The sequence below is a fragment of the Trachurus japonicus genome, chromosome 10 (assembly GCF_045865225.1).
Source record: "Trachurus japonicus isolate A0001 chromosome 10, Traja_1.0".
NCBI lineage: Eukaryota > Metazoa > Chordata > Actinopteri > Carangiformes > Carangidae > Trachurus > Trachurus japonicus.
Window position 1 is genome coordinate 33,097,923 of NC_140916.1, and position 26,979 is coordinate 33,124,901.

The window sequence follows — 26,979 nt, forward strand, 5'->3', positions numbered from 1 at the left end:
GTCACAGGGTGATGTTTTCTTCATGAGTCTTTGTCTATACACTCTTTAACAGAAGATCACCTCTAACAAGCAGGGTCAATGATATATAATTGTATACACCATTCCCCCTGAGTGGGCGTGGTCTTAATTCTTGATCAGATCAGAATTTATCAATAACACAACATTAAAACAGTAAGAATGTCTGCCAGAATTTGCAGCTAATTTTTATCTGATAACTTCACATCTGATCAACTGGCGTCCTCCCTTTGCTTTATTCCTTGTCTATAAAATATTGTGTAATAACTTTATAATTATAAATGTTTGTATTTTTTTGTATATTAGTATTTATCTGTGTTTTTATAGAGCGATGCTCATAATTCCGTGCTCCTCTGCATCTTCGATGTTTCTGCAGAATGACAATAAAGAGAATCTTGAATTTTAGTTCGAGATCAAATCAAACCAGTCCACTCTCTGTTTCCCCTTTTATAATAAAAATATCAATAGTTTCATTAAGCAGAGAAATGCAGCCGTGAAACCAGACCAGAACTGACATGAGAGAGATGTTGCTGTTTGTGGTTGATCTGTCGCTCTGCTTATTTGTATCATTTCTTTTTTCATTTTATTTATATATTTACCAAATGAATATACTGTACCTCTCTGACAGCAGTCATTTGATGATGGACTTGTAGCAGTTATTAAGTGATGATGAAACTAGGCATTTGCTGGACATCTTTTTTTTTTTTTTTAATTGGTCCTTCTTGTGAGGCAAGTTTACTTATTTTTACAAACAGTTTGTCTCAAAGAGCTTTACATAGCATCATAACACCATCCTCCAAGAAAACCCGTTTAACAGGGAAAAAACCTCAGAGAAACCTCAGGGTGCCTGATACAGTTAGACATGCCACATCAGTAGACATTTTTTAAAAACAGATATTCGACAGTGTTCTGTTGAGTTGTGCGTGTGGGTGTGTGCGCATGTGCGAGTTAAAGTGTGTGTGGTGAAGATTACGCAATACACGTGATTGTTATTTGCACTTGCACTTTCTGATAGATTTTTTTATTGTAACTATATTGCACACAGTGAAGCACAAGTCTGCCTTGTGCAATAAATGTGCTTTATAAATAAAGTTTGGTTTGGTTTGGATTGGATTGAATTGAATTGAATATGGGGAAAACATGGAATCGGTCAGCTAACAAGAGCTGATGAAGGCAGCTTCTCGTGGGCAGGCTGGGGTGTATACAGGAAAGGCCTTTGGCAAAGTGACGGTGGCCTCCATGGACAAAAAAACTTTTACCACAACTGGGGCGACAGGGAGTATTTCAGGATCACGGAGCGATGAGGTGAAGATCTAAACTCCTTCTTTCCTTCTTCTTCGTTGGCAAGATGGCAACACTCTCTAAAGGCTCATTATGCTCCATGTACGGACGCAGTGCATGTATGTGTACGTTTCAAACGTTGTTACCACCACTGCCCACATACTTTTATGCGTCCTTTACGTTGGCATGGATGTTAACCAATACATCCACCAGGGGGCAGCGCAGAGTCAAAAGTTTATGACAACAACATGGCGACTATGGAGGAGATCTTGATAATGTAGATAAGCATCGCCACTCCGCTTGCTAGTTGATTTGTTGTGAGTGCGAACAAACCTGTCTGACCTGTCTCCATTTTTCTTTTGCAACTGTCACGTTACGTTTAATTCTTTTCCTATTTCCTCCCAGCTGTGTTGGAGTAATTGTCTCTGTGTCCCTGACATCGAAAATATGGCGGTAGTTCCTCACCAACTCGCACAGTTTCTCCTCAAAAACCTTGAGTTTCCTTGAATCCTCGTGTTTAACGCTGAGCATAAATGGGCCTTAAAGCAAGACACTTGCACTATATATAAAAGAAGAGTTATAAGGCTACGAAAACCAAACACATTTTTATTTTATAGCGATTATAGATGTAGGTAGTTTATTCAGATTTTGCCAATAAACCTTGCTATTATTACACACTGGACCTTTAATCACAGCAGGTACTGCAGCTACCTCCACATGTGAAAGTAACACTTGTTGCAGAAACATGAACAGACAGATAAAACCTGCAGCTCTCTGCACCGACACTGACAGAACCATGTTTATCCACTCAGAGGTGGGCACATCCAACAGACCCAGGCCTGCTGACCCGCGATGCTGATATGGATTATGTTGGTGAGTAACCGTCCCAATGGGATAATGCTGACACAGCAGAGAGGCCATTGTTCGGGGTTCATTTTATCTAGTTATTTATTTCTGGAGTGCGAGTTATAAAGGGCAATACAAGCCAATTTTCTGGTTTCCTGGTTCCCTCACAGATCATAACAGACAAACACGACTCCATCCCCTCGTGTCTGCGGCTCTGCAACACCGCCGGCGAAGAAAGAATTAGAAAAGGCCAGGCTCCTCACATTTATCAGTCCCAGCGATAAGAAAGCACAGTTGTTAGCCGATGCTCCGAGGGATACACCAGCAGGGGAGTCGGAGTCTGATTCCTCAAAGCGCACAGCTGCAGTGTAAAAACTACCTGCAGAGAAGTGAGCCACAGAAGGATACAGACACACGGGAGGAGGTGGGGTTCTTGATCAGTGCGAGATGACAGTATGAATGTGCCTTAAAGTCTCAGTACGAGGCTGCTGAGCGAGCTTTAAGAGCCTCTCAGACGTACAGCTCCATTCTTAATGGGGGAGAACAGGGAGAGCTCCTGGCAGCCTGTCACAACATCACAGACTTATTGTGACAGGTGGTTACTGCATATTTCAAACAGCCTGTGTCAGTCAATCAATCAGCGTAAATTCCCCCTTTTTTTTAGTAAGTCATAATTTCATGATGACAGTGACATTCTGTAATATTTTCATTGCGGTGTCACGGCATTTTGATGTATTCTATTTTTAATTTGAGAGAAAGGAGACAGGGGGTAATGCAAAGTCTGAGTGAAGAGGAGAATTTGCGCGCCATCAGATCGTGAGGTAACTTCCAGCAGGCAGGGCTGCTGTGGCAGGTGAGTTAACTAGTGGCATGCTAGGAAGCCCATAATATGCAGGTGCTGGATATACAGCCACATTAGTAGTGTAGTGTAAGTACAAGTTTGATCACAATGACATTTAACACAAATAGGAAAGCACAGTACACGCACTGTACAACCACACAGGTAGATTTTCATGGAAGCTAAAAAAAGAGTTTAAAGGTCCAGTGTGTAATAATTGACCAGGTTTATTGGCAAAATCTGAATATACCCATTATGTATAAGTGTATAATCACTGTAAAATAGAATTTGTTTGGTTTAGATAGCCTTACAATTCTTCTTTTATATAAACAATATAGCAAAGGTGTTACTTTATAGAGTGTTGCCATCTAGCACCGCCATGTTTCGCGGGGGAGCATACGTCAGTCCGACTGCCCAAAAGTCCGACGGCTCATTTCTCCGACTACCCATTCTACAGTGTTAAGGTTAGGTTTAGGGTAAGGTTAAGGGTTAGGGCTACTTAAGTCGGAGAAGTGGGAGGTCGGACTAATGGACGCAAAAATAAAGAAATGTATGGTCGGAGAAATGGGAAGTCGGACGGACGTCATGCACCCCGTTTCGCATTCATACATAAACCAATGAAGAAGAAGGAGGAATGACAGAAGGATGAGGAGAAGTTTTTTTTGTCCTCGGAGGCCACCGTCACTTTGAGAACGGGAGGAGTGACTGTGAGCAAGTGAGAGCTGCAATCTAGCATCTGAACGCAGGATGTCACAGTTTTACCCCCATTTTACCCCCTGGACCTTTAACTTTGTGTAATTGTTGATATCATTAGGTTTTCCACATCCCGCCTTCTGATACAAACCATAGGAGCATCTCCTGAAACATCCCATTTACAGCAGCAGGTGTATGAGGCATTTGACTTAAAGAGGAACTATGCATTATTTTTACCTGTTTTACCTTAGTTTAACAACTTTGGATTGTGATGGTTAAAAAAATGACTTGTAACTAGTTCCAGGGAGAATGGAGGCTCTCTGCCTTCCACCTGGTGTCTCTTGGCTAAAAACCAACCTTGTAAGATCAGAGCCTCCGACCCGGTGTCCCAGCTCTCGTCTCTGAGGCACTGCAACACAAATGCACCCTGTAACCCGTAACCTCTTGTTTATGACAATTAAGACTACACAAATATACACATTGTAACATTGTAATGGGAGGATGGTTAGCAAAGCAGCGGGACAGCGACCAGACTTCCCCAGAGTTCCCTTTTAATTGTGTCTGAGCTGTGACATGCAGAACCTCCATTGTCATGTTTATAGCAAGAAACATGTTAACTTAAGGTTTTTGGATAGTCACAGTATGGCTGAGTTGTAAAAACATTTTAGGTTTGAGTTAAAAGTACTTCACTAAGGTCATAGTTACCATAACAAACACGTGTTGGCTTGAAGACACTATACGACATGATGAAATGAAATCAAGTAAAATAAGGTTAAAAATACATGTAATGCCATTTATCATAAGAGCTCTCTAAGTTGGTAACTAAAGAATTAAACATTCAATGTATTATTCTTGTATCTTTTTCTCACAGCTGTCTACAAATGATGTTTCCTTTCCTGGAGCCGTGAATACAGTAAAAACCTCATTCAGTCATGATCGGTGCGACACAACCACTCTGATAGACGCCTTTATTCAAACTGCTCTTCCTCAAAGGTCGACGCTGTCAAGGCAGTTTGAAGCACATTTGTGATCCAGACTTTAGACTTTACTCTACTGCATTAATTCTATTGTGTAAGTGGATGATTATGATCTGAAATGTCCCTGTTGTAGCTGTTGTAAATACTGTGTGTGTGTGTGTGTGTGTGTGTGTGTGTGTGTGTGTGTGTGTGTGTGTGACTGAGCCCTAGGAGGGTGAATCTTGTTGAGCAATGCTTTAGTTTTTAGAAAGAGAAACTTTGTCCTTCGTGCTCTCTCTTGCCGTGTCTGTCTCACCACAGAGTGAGTGATGGTGGGAGACAAGGAACTGATGAAACAGACACAGAACAATGAAAGGATGGAGGAGAAAGCCAGAGAAAAGCAAACCCAGAGCGTCACAGCCGCCCGGTGTGTGTGTGTGTGTGTGTGCTTTAACCGCCAGGACACCAACAGCAGACTGTTGAAACGAAGAGAAAAAAGTAGTGAACAAGGACGGTGGATGATGAAAGACTGTAAAAGGAAAGGCAGGATAAAAAAAAAACAGAGAATAAAAGGTGAGGGACGGAGAACAAAGCATTTCACTTAAACTTAACTGGTTGTCATGGAGGAGAAGTCAGGAAAATGCCAAGTGTAAAAGCCTGGGAGCAATGCCATGACATTAAAAGACAAAGATTAACAATGTGGGGAATAAATGGGAAAAAAAGGTACAAAAATACGGTTACTCACATTTCAGAGCCAAGCAGCAGGATCCAGCCTCTGACACCAGGTGAACTTTAAAAAGCCGACAATAGCTGCTGCCACAGTATTTCAGGTAGTGAAATGGAAAGCAGAATTCTCACTCTCTCTTACTTACCTGTTATATTTTCAAAATGAGGTTTAAAAACAAGTTTTATTCCTGACACTCGGTAATTTAAACTCATGGACCATGACTAGAGGTTATGCACAAAACTCACAGTGAGGTGTGAAGAGATTTTTAAAGGTTATTTTATTATTGTCTGCACTCAATCAATCAGAGAACAGAGGGAGCAGCTGAGAACAAAGACATTGAGGTTATGTGCTAAGTTGGGAGTTGTAGTTCAGTAATGATGGTAGAGATGGATGTTTGCAGGCCACACTGCTGTCGCTGATGGACATCTGCTGTAGCACACACTGGCTTTGCTCTGCTCATTGCAATGGGGAAGGTTGTTGTTTACAGCATGCAGCAGCTGCATGGGTCTGGCTCATGACGAACATCACGACCAAATGTTAGAGATAAGGTATAAAGGCAGATTCAATAGTTTTACACTTCAACAGAGTATCCACCCACCAGGAAGTTTCTCAAGGGAGAGTGGCCGTTCCCTTTGCACCGTAGCCTGGTCCTAACAGACTATGGTGGAACCCCAGATCACTGAAAATCGTATTTTTGATGTATGTACAACTTTCCTCATCACACTTAAAGGGAAATTGTGTACAGTAGCAATTACTCCCATCTAGCGGTGCATATCGTGCATATCGCAACTCGATCGTATTCTCTACCAGTCCCTCCAGGAATTCGCGATGTTGCGATCGCAACAATTAACGCAAATTCAGCCAATCCCCGCGAATTTTTGCGATCTTGCAATTTTGTACAATCACCGCAACTTTTCCGCAAATTGGACCAATCGTCGGTGCTTTCCGCGAGTTACACAGCAGAGAGTGCGAGTCTGGACGGAGCGGTGGTTGAAAGTGAGTTCACGGAGGAACAGCGTGGCTGGGCTGACGGCAAGAAACTTGATACAACGTGCACAAAGTGATAAGTAAAGGAACACAAGCTGAGTTGAACGTGTTGAGTGTGTGAGTTGTCCTGGTTGACCACCCGAGGCTGTGTCAACCCCGCAGCACCCGGCGGCCAGGTGCCCCTTCCCCCATCCTAAGGCCCTGGCCCTGGACCTGAGTAGCCACCCTCCCCTTTTTATTCAAAGACTGGACTGTTTTAATGGCATTTTAAAACAGTTCTTTTACCATGATTTTTAAACAGACATTTTAATTAAAAGTAAAACAACTTTCAACTCTATGTAATTTCCCTGTGCCTTTCTTAACAAGTGGAAAATTGCTGGTATAACAGGACCTCACATTATTTTGTGACATTTCAAAATTTTCCGTTTTCATTTGATTTTTAATTATTCAGAACAAAACTGCAACTTTTTTTTGCAACTTTTGCCGTCTCCCGCAATTTAATCGCAACAAAAGCGCTTAAAACATCGCAACATGCACCGCAATTTTTTCAAAATGTGGCCGCAAAATCAGGCATTTTAGGCCGCAACATCACACAAAAAAAGCCTGCGAAATCCTGGAGGGACTGCTTTATGTTGCATTCATGTGGGATCGGGCAGACGGACGACAGCTGCTGAAGTAACGTTAACAACGATAACAAAACGAGAAAAAAGAGAAGTTACACACTGGGGCTTTACAGTAAGTAAACATAACAACTGGATCACCACTAGCTTCCTCTATAGTGAAAATGTCTCGGTTGAACCAATGAGCAACAAGCAGCAACATATACACTCATTCAGCCTCACACAGGAGATCTACACACATCCTAGGAGACATTTGTGTTCTTCTGGTTCTTGTGTTGTTCTTTGTAGTTGTTGTTGCTGCTGCTGGTGAGGCTGAACTCTTCATTGTTAATAATGTATCACCTGCTTGTTTAAAAGACGTTGTATGTGCAGGAGCAACATAATCCGTCCTGGCAGGAATCTACTGTAATGCAGTGGTGAGTAGGCTGTATATTTTGGGCTATTTCTGTCTATCTGAAGAAGGAAGGAGAGTACAACACCTGCATCCAAACTTTATTTCTGAAAATATGTGAACCCTATTATTTAATACATTTTGGACATTTTTGTTTTATTATTATTCTATTCTGCAGTACATCTACCAATTCCACTCAGACAAGATGCATCACATAAAACTAAAGGAGGTATCCAACAGCACCCTATTGACTGAGTGTATATGACACCCATTCAATTTTCCTGCAACTTTACAAGTAGCATTATACCATTATTTGAATACCAATGAAATGAATAAATATAATACATTTCCACAATTGTATGACCATGAACAATATCTGCTGATCTCAAAACAAACGCCTACTCCAGTGTTTTCCAACAGAAGTCATTTACAACAATCTTTTAAATTGATTCTTCAATAGAGACAAAAAATGTCTTTGTGCTTCTGTAATGAGGTCATGAAAAGCACCGACTGCAGGTTTTATATTTATTCATTCATTCATTCATATATACAAATGCATTTTGACTGGAACTTTATTTAGTTGAGCCTGTACGTCTTGTTTCCTTCACATCTGTTTCCAGTCACAGCTGGAGAGACATCAGCGCCTCTCAGCAGACAGTTGAAGCTTCTCTCTGCAGAGACGACAAACTACACAGAACCCTTAATGTCTCAAACAGTCGAGAACAGAAGAGTTCAGATGAAGAGTATCAAGACGTCCCACTCTAAGAACTCCTCAGAAGTGTCATCATGAGTAAAGTGGAGGAGAACGTTGCATTGCTTTCAAGTCAAACATCATTACAACGTCCGGTAGTTTCAGCTTCAGCAGCGTGTGTTCATGTGATGGATGAACACTCAAAGAGACAGAATATGACTAAATGTGCCTTTTTGATAGTTTTCTTTCTTCTTTGTATTTTTGTTACACACAATTAAAATTGAAAATCAAACCTTTTTAACTAATCCCCTTTTGATCATTAAAATCCCTGAAAAACATATTTTTTTCTGTTTTAGTTTTTACTTTTGAAAATGAAAATCAAACCTTTGTTTCTTTTGGTTGTTGGAATTAAAAAATGATCACCTGCAGTTTTCTAAGGAGCTTAAAAGATCAATGTCAGGCATGTGTAATTAAAACAACAACAACATGGTTTACTCAAACAGAGATGGTCTGGCTGAAGTAAAGTAAATATTCAAGGTTTAAAACCAAATGTGGAGCAGGATTTGGACCTTTTGATTCTAAAAGAACATAGGGACTCTGTTATTAAAGGGATAGTTATTAAACATTATTGGCCCATTGCCGTAATCCCTATAGTTTTAGGAGTAGGTTGGTTACCTTTAATTGTCGGTGCAAGCTATTTTTAGAACGGAGGAGCAGAGCTGTGAGCTGCTCAGAGCTACGCTACGGAGGCTAATGGAGTTTCTTGGTTTCCCTCATCAAACTCATCAAATACACAATCCAACAACTCCAAAATGCTATCGTGGACAAGTGCTGCACCTTCACCACGCTATGAGGTAATAACGAACCATACAAGATGGAGTTGTTTCTGAGCTAAATGCAGAGACTGCTTGCCAAAAAATTGCTCCTGCTGACGGGAATGCATCAGTGGTTTTGCATGAATTTACCTCAAAAACAACTCGTAACGTTCCGTTATTATCTCATAGCGTGGTGAACGTGCAGGTCACAACATTTTATTGTGTATTGATGAGTTTGATGAGGGAAACCAAGAAATCCCATTAGCCTCCGTAGCGTAGCTCTGAGCAGCTCGTGACTCTGCTCCACCGTACTAAAAACAGCTTGCACCGACAATTAAAGGTAACGAACCTACTCTTAAAACTGTAGGGATTATGGTAATGGGCCAATTTGCCAAAATGTTGAACTCTCCCTTTAAGCCATTTATTAAACCATCACATATACTCCAAAGCCGTTAAAATAAGGTAAAAATGTACTGTAGCATGATAGTTAAAGGGACAACAAGGAGTTTCTATTTGGTTATAAAAAAGTCTCATATTAATGTGGATGAATCTCCGTTATCACTTGTTAATGGCTCCATTTTCGATAAATATATTGTTTTGTCTCTATCGTTATTTTGTTATTGTTCGTGGTGGTGGAAACGCTGGTCGAGCCGACCAGCTTTCTTTACTTTCGGTTTCGTGGCGAGTCATGAGAATAACGCCGCCGAATCGCCGTTTATGGTGGGAACTACAACGGTATGTGATCGTCTTCCAACCTCTGACTTTAATTATTGATGAATGAAAACATGGCTCATAAATGTAGTGTAAAAACGCTTCGCTTTTCCTAAACTCCTCGTTGTCCCTTTAAGCTACAAATCCTGCACAGTTCCTCTTATTCTCTACACTGATCTTCCTCACTTCCCGTCCCATCAATCATGGACTTCTTCCACCCTAATGACTGTGATAGGAGGCCAATTAACGTCTGAGAGAATCTGGTGCATCTGGTCTGTTTGCGAGCATCATCACCAAAGGATGTATTAGAGGAAAAGTGTCCCGAGGTGCCCCATATGTTTCTGTGGTCCGGTGTGGATAGTTACCAGACGTATGCAGACAGCCAGGACGCTGTTATTGTTCAATAAGGAGTGGATTTTAAGATATTCAGGTTTTAATATGTCAGAGCAGACGGCTAAAGATTATTAAGATTGAAACTAACACCTGAGGAAAGGGGATGCATTTTGCACAGATATTTCCAGCCCCTCCCCTCCAGGGTTTCACAGATGACTTGCCCTCCAACTTCATGATGCCAAAGTCGGGGGGCGCTCACAAAAGAAGAGTTGTAAAGAGGTTGTTTTATTTGAGGTGTCTTTTTATTCCTTATCACCCTGTAGTCTCAACATCAGAATAAAGAATCTCCACAACTGGTGTATCTAGGTCTCTCTTGCCACTGATCCACACAGCCCCACATCTTGGGGGAAATGCAGTCCATGCATAGCCAACCACAACCTGTGAGGAGTTCTGCCGAGAACCATTTTCACACCTTGCATATCTGCATTTTACACCTTAGTGACAGTCTAATAGGCTTCAAGATTGAGAAAACCTTAACTTTAATTGGTTGCACTTGACCTCTGGTTAACCCCCGAGAGTTTGAAAATAGTTTTTCTCATTGGGCCGTCACATGCAGGGTGTTTAAATAGAGGTGATGTGATTGGCTGCGCTCACCCTCGGCCCACACATCAACATAGAGCGATGGATTTAAACAGCGCTGCCGGTGCCAGATACTTGCTGCTTCACTGATCGCTCACTGAATCTGATCCAACCCTGTTCACGTGTATGATGGGAGTCAGACTGTTCCAGTGATCTGCAGTGAGGGATGTTTTACAGCCAATCACTGAGGAGTTTCTAGTGGAGTTTTGATTAGTTCAGTTGGCTACCATCTAGGTCTATATGAAATGAGGAAACTTCCCAATGTTCCATACCACTGGTCCATATTGCCATGGCATTATGACTTGCATTAAAAATATCCACAGTCCACTATTAGCTTTTCACCAGTCTATCCACATCTGAGTCTTGTCTTGGCTAATGTGTTAATTGCACATGTAGATGGAAATAGAGATTTGTCCTTCAGCACTATTTACAATCATGTTGTAGTTGACGAGTCAGTTTTTCTGTTCAGTTTCCACTCAACTTGTGGTTTTCTTGTGGTTACAGTTACTGTACTGATATGTCCACCACACATATAGTGTATGACAATCAACATCTTGCTGCTATAAGCACTTTGCACTTTGCCTACAATTTCTTTTTTGGTGTTCTGTGTTGTAGGTGTTCTGTGTTGTAGGAGATGTACGTCTGTGTTTTCAATGTTGTCCCCCTGTTGTCCATGTGGCTACTTGTGCGGTGGTGTGTGTGTTGCCTCTGTGCCGTCCAAGAGTTCACCTGTGTCGTTCTATGTCCTGGGTTTCTCCTGTATTTTACTGTGATCTGTATTTTTCTGCGATCTGTATTTTATTGTGATGGAAATTATCCCTAGTGGCTAAATCTGGTACAACCATCTCTTCTCTGTTGTAAAAGTGATTAATGGTATTGTACACTGTCCTGTATTAAAGGTTGAATATGTAGAATATTTATTAAAAGCTATATTTTTTCCAAAATAATACATCCAGGGGGCGTTTAGAGGGGTACAGAATGAAAGTATTGCTTTTCCATAAAACATTTTTTTTTAGTCTGAATTATTTGTAATATTTTTGACGGGGTCGACAACTGACTTTCTGTCAACGTTCTGTTTACATTCGTACCTGCCTGTAGCCGACATGTGGCTCAGTTCTCCGCTGTTTTCCTGCCTCCTCCCGGTCGGATGCGTTTGTTTCCAACCAAGCCTTTTTAATAATCAATCGGTGGATCAATGGATTATCATATACATGTTAGGATGGGTGTATTTGTGTAGTCTTATCTGTCATAAACACGTTTATCGTCGCGGACTCTCGGTGCCACCGAGCTCCTTTTTTTTCCCAACTTGACGAGAGCAGTGACAGCGGAGGCTCTGAGGCTCTGAGCAGCAGCGGTGTGGAAGGCAGAGAGCCTCCACTGTCCCTGTAACAAGCTACAAGTCATTTATTATGCTGTTAATGACGGTAAAAATGAAACATAAGGTAAATATCCTGCATAGTCCTCCTCCTCTGCTGTCCTCTGATCAGAGCGGAGTCCCTAGCAACGGCCCGTTTTACCTAGCAACGGTCTGGCAATCGACTGCTGGAATTCTTTTTCTGTTGTTGTTCTGGTAATTCTACATATTCAACCTTTAATAAACTAAACTAAACTAAACTAAATCTTACTTTGGGTTGGAAGCCACTGTTGAGCTGTGATGGAACTGAAGCTGGAGCAGCACATTTTATTTATTTAAAACAGGGACAAGGCACAAAACATTCATCTTGTAAGACAAGAGAAGATAGATGCCTTGAGCCAGGTTGTAGCAACATTTGCTAATTTTCACCTGCAGAACCACAACAACTTCATTATACCGCATATAAGGATATAAATGAAATAAATGTTTTTTAATGATTGAAACTAGATTATCTTTAAAAGGGTTAAACATGCATTAAAAAGCCCTGTGACAGACCAAGAGAGTAACTTTGCAATGGAATCAGATGTATTATTGTGGATACTCGTTATATTAGGCCCTGGAATTATACTTTGTCCTGTGTTGTTGTTGTTGTTGTTGTTGTTTTTAATTACTGACAGATAGCTCCATGGTCACTGTCTTTGTGTGCAGAAGAGAGAGTGTGTCAGGAACTGATTGTACTGATTGTATATGACTTATGCAATGAGATAATGTTTTGTCCATTTGAAAAAGTAAAATATTTTGGGGTTGAGACTCAGGTCTCCTGGGATGATGTCAGGGGCCGTATTCACAAAGAATCTTAAGGTTAAAAGTAGCTCCTAAGGGCCGAATTTAGGAGCAACTCCTAAAAAAAGTGGGCGTGTCAGTCTTAAATTTAGGACTCCTAGTTTTTTAAAATAAGAGTAATTCACAAAGTATTTTATGCCTAAAAGTAGCTCCTAAGTCTGGGAGAGCTTAAAAGTCCTCGTGAGGACTCCTAACTCAGTAAGACCTATTCACAAAGAATCGCAAATGGCTGCAGCCAGGCAAATGTATGGAGGACTGCAAATTGCTGCAGAGGCGGGTGCTGGAGCACCTGCCCCTTTGCCCTTTGATGCCCAACGTGCCTTTTTGTCGGTGTTTTTTTTTATTTATTTATTTATTTTTTGGGTCATCTACAACATTTTCGCTATAAAACGGGAGGAGTGACGGTGACGAACTGTCTAATATCGGCGTCACAACGGTCGGACCGAGGTAACTGCGACTGCTACGATGCAGTCGTGCTGATGTGAGCCAAAAATATTTTTAAAAGGTTGGTGGGTGAGCTAGACACACACATCTGTTAGTAGTAATAGCTCATGTGATAAGGCTGCTCCCCCAGTAAACCAAACTTATTGTTAGTCTGGGTTCAAATCCTGCTATAGGCCACAAATGTGGGTAATGCATTTTCTTTTCTCATCATTATGATCACCATATATAATATTAGGGCTGTCAACGAATGTAAAAATTAATATTAAAATGTGGCCGCCGGCACTCAACAACCAATCACCGCGTTGAGCGCCTCGAATTCGTGCACGAGAATTGACGTAATCCATAGCAACGGGGCGTCACCAGGGGCGTCACTCTTAGTTTGCTCTTAGTGATTTATCCTTAGTAAGAGTAGGTCTCAGCGGCTTTGTGAATAGCTTTTAAGAAAAAACTCCTACGTAAAAACTTTTTGTGCGAGTTAGGAGCACTCCTAGTGGTAAGATAAAAGGCTTTGTGAATACGGCCCCTGGTCTAATAGGAGTAAAACATCAGTGAAGACACAGTTGAATCAAGTGAATCAACAAGTGCCGACTCACACCTGCAACAGCTTCTCTGACAACACTTCTCTATGGGATGTGGTCCACTGACAATTTTGAGATTCACAGGTGGGTTGGAAAAGTTTGGAAGAAATGTCCCTGAACACACATTGCAAGTCTTTTTTGTTTGTTTGTTGATTTCTTTGGGGGGTCTATTTTCCAGACAGAAAATAACCCTATTTGCATGTATAGTCGTGCAGACGTCTTGAAGCGTCCTGCTGAAGCTGTGCTGCAGGTCACCAGCCACTTTGAAATGATTTGGACACAAACAACCAATCAAGTGACTGAGCTGTTCATGTGGCCAAAGTGAGCTCTTTTGTTTCGAGACGCTTTTTGCTGTGAGATGTTTTATGTTTTCCTCACAGCTGTGGGATTTTTCTCCTCATGTTGCTGCCTCATATAATTAGACTCTGGTGGAATCCAGTAGCTTTTGATTACTGCCTGAGCCACCTGACGAGACAAATTATTCATTGCAGGAATCAGCAGTTTAATTAAATTGTTTCTAAGTGGACTGAAGCTGTGGGATGTAAACGCTGATCTGAAGGAAAGACAATCTCATCTTTTCCCTGACAATACTGCAGATTCCTAACAAAGCTCAGATTCAGATGTTTATTCATGTGCCAGAAAAATATAATTCACACTGAATGCAGTTACACTGAAAAAAGTATAACCTTGCTCAAACTAAAAAAAATGATGTCCAGATATCACATCTAAAATATTTGACTTCACAGAATCTAAATTGAGTAACTTCATATGAGCTAATTATTTTATGTTGGTGTAAACAATAATACTGCACTTGACTCAACCTTAATTTTTTGCCTTGATCCAAATTATTTTCTTCACTTTTAGTTATTGAACCAAACTAATAAATTGAAATTGAACCAACCTAATGTATTCACTTTTAACTGATTTAACTTGAATTGTTTGCATTGACACCAGTTAATTAATTTACATATATCCAAACTATATTTTTTACATTTTATTTGACCCAAAAATAATTTGTTTCCCACCTTATAAACTCTATAAAAAAAGACACTTCGCCAACAGATTACATTAAATGTATTTATTAATCTTAAACATATTAACCATATGCAACATTAACATTATGCAATCGGCCTTCATTTTTTTAAATCTAAAAGAGGGCAGATATGTGTGTAACCCTGGACTATGACTAAACCTGGATGCTGACTAAAATGATACACTGTATAGCATCCCTAAAGGCACTGCAAGGTGGCAAGGGGAGGAGACGGTGGAGAGAAGAGGAGAAAGGCTGGAGAGTGTGATGTGGAGCAAATTGAAAATTAAATAAAACACAGATGCTTCAACAAAGGGTGATATTGTTGTCATTTCCCTGTAATGCCTGGGATTAAACATCCAGACATAAAGCTACTTATTTTTTATTTGTATGTGAAATCATTACAACTTGTATAGCCATGTAAGAATACAATTTTCAGGTACTGATCTCTTTTATTTTTCATGCCAATCATTAATTGAAACTAAGACTACCTTTGATTTCTTGGGTTAGTCAGGCCAGGAGAAGATATGGAGAGGGGAACAGAGGAAAGGATGAGAGGCAGGAGAGAGGAGGAGAGAGAGCAGGACAGGGCCATGAGGGCAGGGGAGGATATACTGTTAACACACAGGAATAACAGTGAATTGTTTTTGAGAAAACATGCCGTTTTATCACCCTCTGGCAACTGCAATCTCCCTTTGAACTGGGCAGTCTTTATCAATATTGTATCTGAACTTAGAATCTGCTACAACATTTTCAGCACAGATCTTTAAGAAATACAAGTCAGATAAAAAAATAGATTAGCAAATGAACCAGGACAAACACACACGTGGTAATAGGCCTATACACAGGCTCTATACAATCTGAACTGTAATAACCGGTAAATGAAATTACATGAAATATTATTCAAAACACTCACTCAAAGCCCAACAATATAACATAGCCTTAATGGCTACAGCACCCTTGGCTAGGTGCAACTAAGTGCAGCTGAGGTTCTCCCCCTCATAAAGTGCTGACTTGTGGTTACTACAGGCTACCTCAATATAAATGCAACATCTACTGTGTGTGTAAACACACAAGCATGTGTACGCATGTCACACATACTACTGTGCAGTGTGGAGTTCACCATTCAGTTTGCGAATCTTGGAGCTCATCTTGTTGGAACCAAGCTCCATCAGGATCTTCTGAAGAGCCTCAAAGGTGAACCTGAACCCCTGTGGATATTCCATGTTAAGAGCATAACAGAGTCCAAAGAGCATTACCACTCCAGCTGCCACAGAAGGCAACTCACTGAGAACTTCCACACCATCAATGATGATCCCGATCTCTTTTGGCTGTTGTAGAAGGCTGGAGTTCTCTCTAAAGACGAAGACCGCCATGGTGGTACTCTCCAGCTCGGCTTGATCTTTCTGGGACATCTGAGGTCAAATATAGGACAAAATGTACAAGTGAACAACTGATTATTAATCACCATATCTAATAGCAGGGCTTTCAAGCTTCCCCCAGGATTATTAAAGTTGCATCTCATCACGGAGAGACAACAGATTTGGACATACCGTGTATTCTTTTATCAGGTCCTCAACACATTCTCCCAGGTATATGATGAGAGATTTGAGGACACACTCCCTTCTGAGATCAGCATCAGCATCCTGCAGGGACAGTGAAAAAGGGTTACTATGCAGTGTGGAGGATAGGCAAGCTTTTGAATTTCCAGCTCTACCACAAACAGTCGGTGCTTGTACGATTGGATCCATAGCACAATTAATTGAAATCAGAGCGTTACAGGATATGTCAGAGACCACTGACAGTCTCTCTTACAAGAGAGATGACTGGATGTCTCTTTGCCAGGTCAGGCCAATCCTGTCTTTTACAGCGCTCTCTCAAGACCTGCCAGTGGTCATTGACATGTTCTCATCCTGGATGTCTCTGCTTTCACTAATTTGTGCTGTGGATGAATGTGGATTTGAGCTGGAATCAAGGTATTGTGCAAGCATCTCGCTGGTTTGTGGAAGAGCTGGTATTTGCACTGGTCACTTCACAAATACAACAATGGCAGTAGCTCCCCACCAAGGGAGAAGGCCACAGCAAGGTGAGGAGAGCAGTTCCTCCAAATCCCCCAAAATGCAACTCTGTGTGCACCAGAGGAAGGGCACCTGCTGCTAGTGTGTAAAGAACATTTGCAAAGCCCACACATCCTTGCTTGACACACACACTTCATACCAACAGTTTAAAAAGATACAGCATTTTTCAAATGACTATAACCATAATCACTGAAATAAAAATGGAAAAGGATACCTATCCCCATCAGACAAGGGTTAAAATGCTAACTGTTGTTAGTGGTTCATTATATACACATCATACCTGATCAAGAAACTCCAGGATCATGGCAGTTTTTGCTTTGGTTGCCCCTCCTCTCTTTTTGATGATCTTCAGTAGCTGCGTGGAGTACTTGTCCAGCTGGGCCATAAATCTCGGCAGCAGGGGAACTGCAGTAACCCGCAGAAACTCTGCATTGATCTGTACATGAGGAAGCAGTGCACAATATATATATATATATATATATATATATATATATATATATATATATATATATATATATATATATATATATATATTTTAATAATTTTTATTGAAGACAAACTTCGCACAAGCATTCATTTCCCACCTCCAAAGTATGAGTTTTATGTAGTCTCTCCTTTACTAAATTGTCAATTATCAAAATGTATAATTCTTCATACACAAATACCCCTCAATGATCATTTAGGTCCCACTAGAATGTATGGTCTATAACAATCATGTAACAATTGTTCCCCATTTGGTTGTGTTTTGGTTATGATTTGTTATGATTTGTTGTTGTTCATTGTTACTTCTGTCAAAATTTAGTTAGTTAGTTTCATTTATTGTCCACGGTGTGGAAATTTGTTTTTGGTCTCATAAAAACAACAAGCAGGACAACAACAACAACAACAACAACACTTACACACTTAGTAGTAATTTCAAACTAAATACAATTTTTGATGAAAAAGCAATACTATTACTAGTCTTCACAAAGCCCTGTGGATGTATTATTTCTGAAAAAATGTTTGTTATAATTAGTATGAAAGAGGTTAAGAAAGGTATACCTCTTCCACCTGAAATAGAGCTGGCCATCTTTCCATGAGGTTCTCGATGGAAGGGTTCTGATCTACAACCTCTTGCCTCCTAAACTCGAAGGTCCTGGCCATCTTCTCCCGTATGGTTTTGTCATTGTTTCTCTTCTTTACTTCAGTCAGAAGCAATGTTCTTTCTTGTTCCAGGCTTTCTGGAGTCTCAATGCTGGGCTGAGGATAATAATTGGCCTCACCTCTTCTTGCCTTTTTGTTGTTCTTTGCTGGGCGGGGAAGGGGATCTTCTCGTGACTTGGATTTGAGTGTGTTCACCATGAGCTCAGATGCAAGTCCATGTGACTTCAATTAAGTGCGATAATTGCACATCTTATTCTTGAGTCTCATTTTCCATCCATAGCTCTCATTGAAGGAGTCTGGTTGCCTAAGGCAGGGATGCTTCCTTGTGAGAGCCTCTGCGACATCACTCAGGTCTGCATCATTGGGGTACGCCTTGTAGGAGAAAATCTTCTCTGCCAATCTTTCCAGAATGTCTGACAGCATTTTAGACGTAGGGGTCAGTCTAGTTTGGTTCTTTGTGTATTCAGCATTCCCTTTCTCGAGTTGACCTTCTGTTTCAAAGGAGAAGGTTGGGATGTTGAACTCTTTCGGCCAGGGCTTTGTTCGGAGTCTCTCAGAAGAGTTGCTGCTGAGTATGATTGTGTCATCTGAATCAGTGTGTGTCGATAAGAAGCTTGAATCAGTGAGTGCCGATACGGAGCTTGAATCTAGGTCACTCAAATCAGTTGGGGCACTGTCTATGAATTCAAGAATGAGATCAGTATCAGGAACAGTCGGTATGACCTTGATGGTGGTAAGATCCTTGATCGAGGAGGTTGAGCTTAAGTTAACAAATGCTCCTCCAAAGTCAATATCTTTGTATTGCAGCCTGATGCCTCCAGTAAGTTTGTATGCTTCTTTGACCTGTTCAATGAGCTCTTCAACAGTGTCTGGCACCAGTGGTAGATCCATCCTCTCTGAGCTGTCGTCACTCAACAAGATGAGGAGTCGTATGGGATTTGCCATATTGACGGATCAAGGGTCCAGGAAGCTGCTTCAATACCAACTAAAATAACAAAGGACAGGGACACACAAAAGACATGGCATCAGCTCCCACTGCAGGTTTCTACAGATGAATAAAAACATTTGTTCTCAACGGTAGCCTATCTGATCTATCGGGTAATGCTTCAACTAATATTATAGATAATACCACAATACAACATAAGTTGATTTTACCCCCAAATTGTGGACAGGCTCCTCTAGGAAGCCCACACAACAATCATGGTTAGAGTTTGAGTAGGCTTCACCAGGTGAGGGGGGTCAGGTTGAGGACTGTTATTACCTGGATGTGTTGAAGAAGTTGAATGTAGATGGTGATGCCCAGGCAACCGATGAAGTGCAGGCTGGCGTCAAAAAACGTCCTGGATGTCTTTACACTGGGGAAGAGACATGAGAGACAACAGGACTCAGTCAGATACAGACACATATGATGAAGAATACTGAACCTCAGCAGGAGGAAGATTCCGGAGACCGACGAGTGAGCGAGAGATAGACCCAGGTTAGGAGTTGGGGTCACAACTCATTCTTACCTGGGCGTGTTGAAAAAGGTGTTGGTGTAGATTTTGATGCCCTGACGGCGTGTGTAGTGCAGGAGACTGGAGTCAAACCACGTCCTGGGTGTCTGGAGAAAAAAAACAGGAGAGACAAAGGGGGAGAGGGAAAGCATTAATTTACATTCAAAACAACCTTGTGTGGGCATAAAGATGACAGGTTAGAGTTGTAATAATGTTTCAGTGTCCCTTTAACTTAGTCCACCATTACAACAGGACTCAGAGACAGATACATGTGATGCAGAATACTGAACCCCAGCAGCAGAGAAATGAGGATTCCTAGAGCGGGAAATAGGGAGAACCAGGTTGGGGTCAAGGTCAGAACCGTCATTCTTACCTGGGTGTGTTGAGAGGGGTTGACAGATTGTGAGCAAACAACAGATGTAGTGCAGTAAGCTTGTGTAAAAACACGTCCTGGATGGGTGTGGAGAACAGGAGAGGGGGAAGCAAAGCATTATTTCACATTCACAATCACATTGTGTGAGCATAAAGATGACAGGTTAGAATTGTAATGAGTGTGTAAAAGTGCAGTGTCAAATTACCCCAGTGGCAATTAACTGCCCATTTAACATTTCTAGTAGAATGAATTATATGCAAATATGATGTTTTGATGAAAATGCAGACCTTAAACTTGAATATGTCTCTTCAGGGTAATCAAACGCAATCCTCCCACAGTGTAATCCACCAGCGGATATGGATCCGTCAGTTCATCTGGCGCCACGAGTATTATGTCTTTGGTGGGGCTCACTTTAAGTTCAAAGGCCCTGAAGTGTTCCCAGTGCCATGCACTCAGCTTCCGAACAATGAAAAAAAGACTGTCCTTCAGAACCAACATGTGGATGATTTCAGTGAATTCAGGGATCCCTGCCAAAGATCCATATGCAAGGATCATTCCAGTTCTGTAATTGAATCCATCGTAAGTGACATTCTTTGCCAGACACACATTGTCCACAGCTGGGTGTTTCAGCCGGATAGCTTTTGCGATCTCCTCTTTCAACACATCAAGAGAAAGAGTTGAAACATTTGACACTTCCAGAAGAGGTTTTTGAGGGTACATAAATACCTGCTGTGCCATGTGAAATTGGTGTCGCTCTGCCAAAGACAACAACACATTCTTGAAAGATCTTATATATCGAACAACTCTTTTAAAAAAACTGTGTTTGGCTTCAAATCTTAAAGTCCAAAGACAAACTAATGGTCCAAATTGATGAATTAGTTGGGGGTAATGTTCCAAATAATGGTGCTTAGGCAGCAGGTTGTAGTCTGGGAAAACCTCTTTAAGTTGTACTCTGTGCTCTGATATCTTGAAATTCAAATATGCAATCGATTCCTCTGTATGAACAGGTGAGACAATAAGGTCCACAATATCCTTTAGATCAGTCAATATTTTCCATGCAGGTTCTTCAACAGGCACCTTCTGGCCAACAAGGAAGGGGAAAAACCTTAACAAGCTCCAGTTTTCGTGGGAATTCCCCCTATCGTCTTTCGTGTTGCAAAGTTCAATGGCACTGGATGGGGACAATTAACTTTGTCAGTCCACTTAAAGGGGAAATGTAGTATAGACTCGTTTAAATATGCAAGTGTAAAGTATTTCTTAGATGTGAAGATGGACAGACATAAAGCTATCTCTGCAGGAACAATCCCTTCAAATAAATCGTGGACCAGATCCGGGGGGAAACCGGTAGTGACTTTGAAATGACTGAGTTTCTCAGAGAGAACACATCTCCTCTTAACACCACAGAAATTGTTCAGAGATTGTTCTTCGATGGTTTTGAGATGGTCCGAGTGAAGGTCTTCTGTTCTTGATGTAAAAGATCCACTGTCTACTTGCTTAGTTTGAATTTCTGATTTGGAAGCGGTACAAAATCGGCATATGTGACCACTTGAAAAACTCTCAATAAATCCAGCGATGCCGTGGGCTCCAAGATTGTCTGCTATGACACACTGTACTGTTCCCTTAACACATTTCCCTAACTTTGACAAAAACACACCGTGTTGTTCCAAGGAAATTAAATCACAAATGAGAGGCTCGAGTACTGCTTCATAGCCATACACCTTCAAATCATCACTTCTGACTAGAAGAGCCAAGTGTATCGATGACAGTGAAGATTGACAACCGGGGGACAGATTACCTAAAGTCCAATAGAGGGCACAGATCTTATGTTTTCTTCGTGATGTCCCAATGGGGTTGCATATTTCAAAATCATCAATATAAAGGTTAAGTGAAATTGCACAGTCTTTAGACAAAAATGTGTTGTTTCTGAAAAATTCACCATCAAAGGGACAACTGTAAACTGCTTTATCACTGTCGGGTGACTGATATTTCCCTTTCAAATTGGCAGTCTTTTTTAAGATAGAATCTAAATTTAGAATCTGCTGCAGTGTTTTCAGCACAGATACATACTGTAATGATTTTTTGTTCCTTTTATCAAGAATATATTCTACTGGTGACACTACACCAAATTCTCTTTTATAATATGACTTGCGCTTCCAAGAAGTAGACAATGGGCCTTGTTTCACTATTGCTTTTTGAATTGGATGGGAAGAACAAAGAACTGTAGCTAGCTCTTCAACAACAGATGCTTCCACATGACAATCGTTATCTCCCAAAACCTGATTAATTGTTTTTAGACTATGTGGCACAGAGACAGTTCCAATAAGATGTTGTAGCTCCTCAAGCAATTCGTTGACAGCTGTACTGGAGACTAAGTATGTATGTTCCAATTTAAGTAAAAGTGAAGCTAATTTCAGTTCAAATTTCTTTTCAAAATCCCTAGACTCTTCAGTGGTTGGCTCACCCAGCTGTACTTCTTCATTCAGGTCAGAGTTCAATGATTCAGAAGGATTGGAACTGAGTGATGATGTGACAATTATTCCACTTTTTAAGTCATCAACGGTGCATGTCTGATGTTTTCTCCATTTATGGGTCCTGAAACTGCTGTATATGTTTGTTTTGTATGAACAACCATCAAACATACAAGAGACTTGTTCATTTTTTTTCAAATGTTGATTGATATGAAGAAAAAAATCATACTCCGTGGAAAGCTGATTGTTGTCACAAATGTAGCACTTGAATGAAGAGACCTTTTGTGTGAACTCCTGAGAAGGATGATTCCTAGTAAGATGTTCTTGTAGACCATTCCATGTCTTAGATGAACAGGGACAATTTTCGTGGATGCATGGGTAAGGACGGCGCCTACCGTGAAACCGATGGTCAATGCGATAGTGTTTTAGTAGCTCAGATCGTGCTGAAAATGACAGGCTGCAGTCTTTGCATTTCCACATCCGATAACTGAGAAAACAAAAGAAGAAATAGTGAATTCCCGAGCTGGCGCAATCAACAGAGCTAAAAATAATTTTTTTTTAAATACAGTAATCCATTTGCTACTATGAAAATGTATAGATGAGGGTCTAATATTCAGGGTGATTTGTGAAATGGTTAAAAAGGCGATGTGCAGTGAGGGTACAACATGTTACCTGCTCAGGTTGGATGGAGATATAGGCTACAGCCAGGGAGCTGAAGAGAGCGGCCTTGTGTTTCTGAAAGCATACAAGATAAAATAAACAATTACTACTCTCTGAAGACCACATAATACAGAACCAATAGGTAAACCTTTATGGGTGGAGAGAGCCAGCGTTTTCTCACCAGCAACAGAGCTCAGCCGCAGAGTAATAGCCACACTAGCTGGATGTTAGCAAGTGCTAGCACGTCTCTCTTTCTCTCTCTTGCAGCACCACAAAGGAAAAAATGCAGTCTGGGTGAAGCGCTGGAGCCGCGAACGGACGATATCTAACGTTAACTAAAGCCTGGAATGTAGTTAACAAGTATGAGAGCCGTTGTAGTGAGCTAGCTCGATGCTAACTTCGACTAGCGTTAGCGGTTAGCATCCGCCGCTAACACCCCCATCCCAGCTCAGCACAACGGCTCTCCTGCTCGGTAACTTATACCAAAACACTGGAGGCTGCCGTTGTTATCGGCCCACGTCTCCAGTGCTTCACTCGAACTGTATTTCCTTACCTTTACGGACCTGACAACTGTTGCTGCCAGGGGCAGGAGGCTACACAATTGAGCCCGAGAGGACGGGCCCAGTCTGCAATATCTGTTTAGCCTGGAATGTAGCCTTTTGGCTAACGTTAGCTTACATTACCGACACTTGTAAAGAGTTAGAAAATATATTTATTATTATTCACGGTCATAGCTGCTACTGCCAACTAGCTAGCCAGCTAACGTTACTGCCAGCTAACGTTACAATCATGCCAGGTAACTTATCGCCCCATATAAGTACTTACATTGGACTATTCTTTGCAATTTTAACAACACAAAACACTAAAACATTAATTATCAGCAACGTCTTTGCTACTTACGTTTATTTTTCGACGAAATCCACCCAGGACGTAAAGGATATCACGATGTCCAGCTTCTGGTCAGCATGCCGAGAGGGAGCTACCGGACTTAACATGTGCGCTGACTGAGCAGTGTGCAGTGCGCATGCGCAGTTCATTTGACTCAACCTAAAAATATTACCTGCAGGTCATGAAGAAAAAAAATAAATTGAGAGAAATCAAAAACTTTGTTTTGGGTCCTTTGGACGTATATTTAGTTCAGTACAAATCAAACTTGATGTATCTAAATGCAAAAATAATGAGTTTTACAATCAAATCAATAATTTTATACTGTTTTAAATGGCAGTTATTAGTTTGAACAGTGGCGTAGCTGACTGGTTCATGCAGATGGGGCGAGACCGTGTAGTGGGCCTATTAGGAATGCACGATACAAATGTAGTCTAATACACAGGGCTCCAGACCAACGCTGTCCCGTGGGTATAAAAATGTATATTTGGAACGATTAATCACAGGAACGCAGTCGGGAGGAAGAGAGTCCCCCCCCCCCCCACTGTAAATGCGCACATGACAGACTGTAACTATAGCTTAACTACAGTGCTCCACTTCTTGCCGAGACTCATACACAGACTATCAGCTGCCTACAGGAGACTGACAATAGACCCGTGAAATCAATCAGAACATTTTCACAGCTGCTCTTCAGTCCGTCTCCGGACACGGAGCAGAAACCCAAGTCCGACAGTGCAATGCTGTCCCCTCCCCTCAGTCTTCACAGTCAGCAAATCAGCTCATCACGCAAGAAAGTCACAACAAACAGGTTTTGCACAGTGGTTTGCACAGATAAGTCTTAAAATGTGTGCAACACCTTCTCATCACAATCCACGCCATCTTTATCAGCTGTTATTAAAATCCAACTCATCAATAACAGGATCGCGATATTGAACCACCGCTCACATTACACAACAAACCGTTAACAATTAGGCTAATCCACACTCAAACCAAAGCAACAATAATGTTAACTGTACTCAACAAGCTGTTATTACAAGGTTTACAACAGATATGACAGACAACCTGGGCTGTGCGTGTGTAAAGAAGAGAGGGAGGGAGGGAGAGAGAGAGAGAAAAGTAGGTAAAACCAGCTAACTGTTAGCTACCGTAGCTCAGGCGTCGGTCTCCCGTCAGGTAAAAGCTGCCGTTTATTCCTCAAATGAAGTTAAAAAAAAGTTGTTGAGCCTCTCCGGTACAGTTATCCATCACTGCTGTTGAATTAGCCGCTAAACTGCTGGACGCTAAAACCGAGGGGGCGTCTGTGTGTTTACAATTCACGAAAGCAACGTGAACGAACGTGCCGCTCACATAGTAGAGTTACGCAATGAGGCAACGTAGCGTCAGCCACACACACACCGTACAGTGGTTTCTGACCGGAGGTAAACTCAGTTGAGTCGCGTTTATTAGAGAAAATCACTAAATGCTGACACATTTAAACCTGTGGTAAAGTTATCTGAAATTAAAAAAATAATTAAACCTTAGATTAGCCTAACTAAATAATTTAATTAATCCTGACAGTAGGTGAGGCACTGCCTCACCTGCCTCCCCTGACTGAACGTCCGTGAGACCCAGCTATTAATTGAATAATGCCTATTATTTGAGGAAATACGCTATTCGTGTCTCAGTCGTGAAGCTGAGCTCCTATGAGTCTCTCTCTATGTGTGAGGACGTGCACAGAGCGAAATGATAGTGTCTGTCAATTAAATGAGCATAAACAGCCCAACCCAACGCGCTGGTTCGAGCCGGGTTCGTAATGACTCGGTCAGGCCAGGGCCGGGCTGGCATCTGGCTTATTCTCCTTTTTTTTCTTTTTTTTGCCGGGCTCGGCCCAATAATCAGTGTATCGGTCCGTGTCGGGTCCGCACTTCAACGACCGCGGGTAGGCCCGTTACAACTCTAGCTTGATGAGCAGGGCGAGTGCTTTGCGGTGCTGTATGAGCCTGCACCATAGACTGTAAAGGCCTTCACAGTGCACACAAACACAAACAGCGCGCGGAGGAAAAGAGCGAAGAAGAGGGGGGCTGCAAGGGGTACTGCGACGGGTTCAATTGACAGTAGCAAAGCAAACAGATTTGCTGTGGTTCTAGCAATCGGTCCTCAAGAACCCCCTTGTCAGTGGGCCTATGGTGAACCTGGGCCTGGGGCGCCCGCCCCACTCGCCCCCTACCTGGCTACGCTACAGAGTTTGAATGAACAACTGCATGTTACACTTTTTTCAGTGTACAAGCCAATGTACATGAAAGGGAACCCTGAAGAAGGATGCTTGTGGTAGGGGACCACACACACACACACACACACACACACACACACACACACACTATACATATAGAGGACAATATCTTTCTAACTGTGACATTTTAATGAACCCATCTAGCTCATTTAAAATCTGTGAACCCCTACACACAACTCTGGTACATTAAGGTTTTCGCCTTTTCCCCGAAATAAGAGTGTTATTTTTCTTATGTGTAGGAGACTGTTGTTTGTTGAGATGTCTTGGAAAGTATTACACCATATTACATTAGTTGGTATGTGGTTGAAAAAGGGATGTATATAGCATAAGCAGAGCAGAAAGGGGAAGAAAATGCCTTAATTTGAAAAAGTAAACATGGATATTTAGATTTTTTTTTTTTTTAATTTACATCGATGTGACACTTAAAGAGGAACTATGCAGGATTTTTAGCTTCACTATGCTACACTTTTACCATAATTAAATATCTGAAGTAAATGACCTGTAACTTGTTGTGAGGCTCTCTGCCTTCCACCTACGTCTCTTGGCTAAAAAACAACTTTAACTGCCCCGGTGTCCCAGCTCTCGTCTCTGTGTGCTGCGACACAAATGCACCCTGTAACCCGTAATCTCTTATATATGACAGATTAAATTACACAAATACTGACATCGTAACATCGTATGTAATATATAATGTTATCCACCACTCTATTGATTGCTTTCTCGCTGGCTTTGTTGTAAACACATGCACATGGCGGGAGGAGGATTAGCAAAAAAGCGGAAAAGCGACTGGACTTGCATAGTTCCCGTTTAAAGCTGAT

The 26,979-nt window shown here is 41.4% G+C and overlaps 2 protein-coding genes across 2 annotated transcripts in view; both read right to left on the reverse strand.

Moving 5' to 3' along the window:
- hspa9 (heat shock protein family A (Hsp70) member 9) overlaps positions 1 to 26,979 on the reverse strand; it is a 353,332-nt gene that overhangs the window by 23,166 nt on the left and 303,187 nt on the right. The window lies entirely within an intron of this gene.
- LOC146980298 (uncharacterized) lies at positions 15,073 to 18,226 on the reverse strand. The gene is made up of 4 exons (XM_085788784.1): positions 17,912 to 18,226; positions 17,151 to 17,306; positions 16,346 to 16,438; positions 15,073 to 16,207 (listed from the first exon to the last, which is right to left on the reverse strand). The coding sequence occupies exons 1-4, from the start codon at positions 18,209 to 18,211 to the stop codon at positions 15,893 to 15,895; spliced, it is 864 nt and encodes a 287-aa protein (XP_085644910.1). The 5' UTR covers positions 18,212 to 18,226; the 3' UTR covers positions 15,073 to 15,892.

Bases quoted from the DNA above. Each gene is read 5' to 3' on its own strand.
- LOC146980298 (XM_085788784.1), bottom strand. From the start codon at position 18,211: ATGGTGAACACACTCAAATCCAAGTCACGAGAAGATCCCCTTCCCCGC. The intron at 17,307-17,911 runs GTATACCTTTCT...CCTCATGTACAG, and splicing joins CTCTATTTCAGGTGGAAGAG to ATCAATGCAGAGTTTCTGCG. The intron at 16,439-17,150 runs GTATGATGTGTA...CTGTCCCTGCAG, and splicing joins TCCTGGAGTTTCTTGATCAG to GATGCTGATGCTGATCTCAG.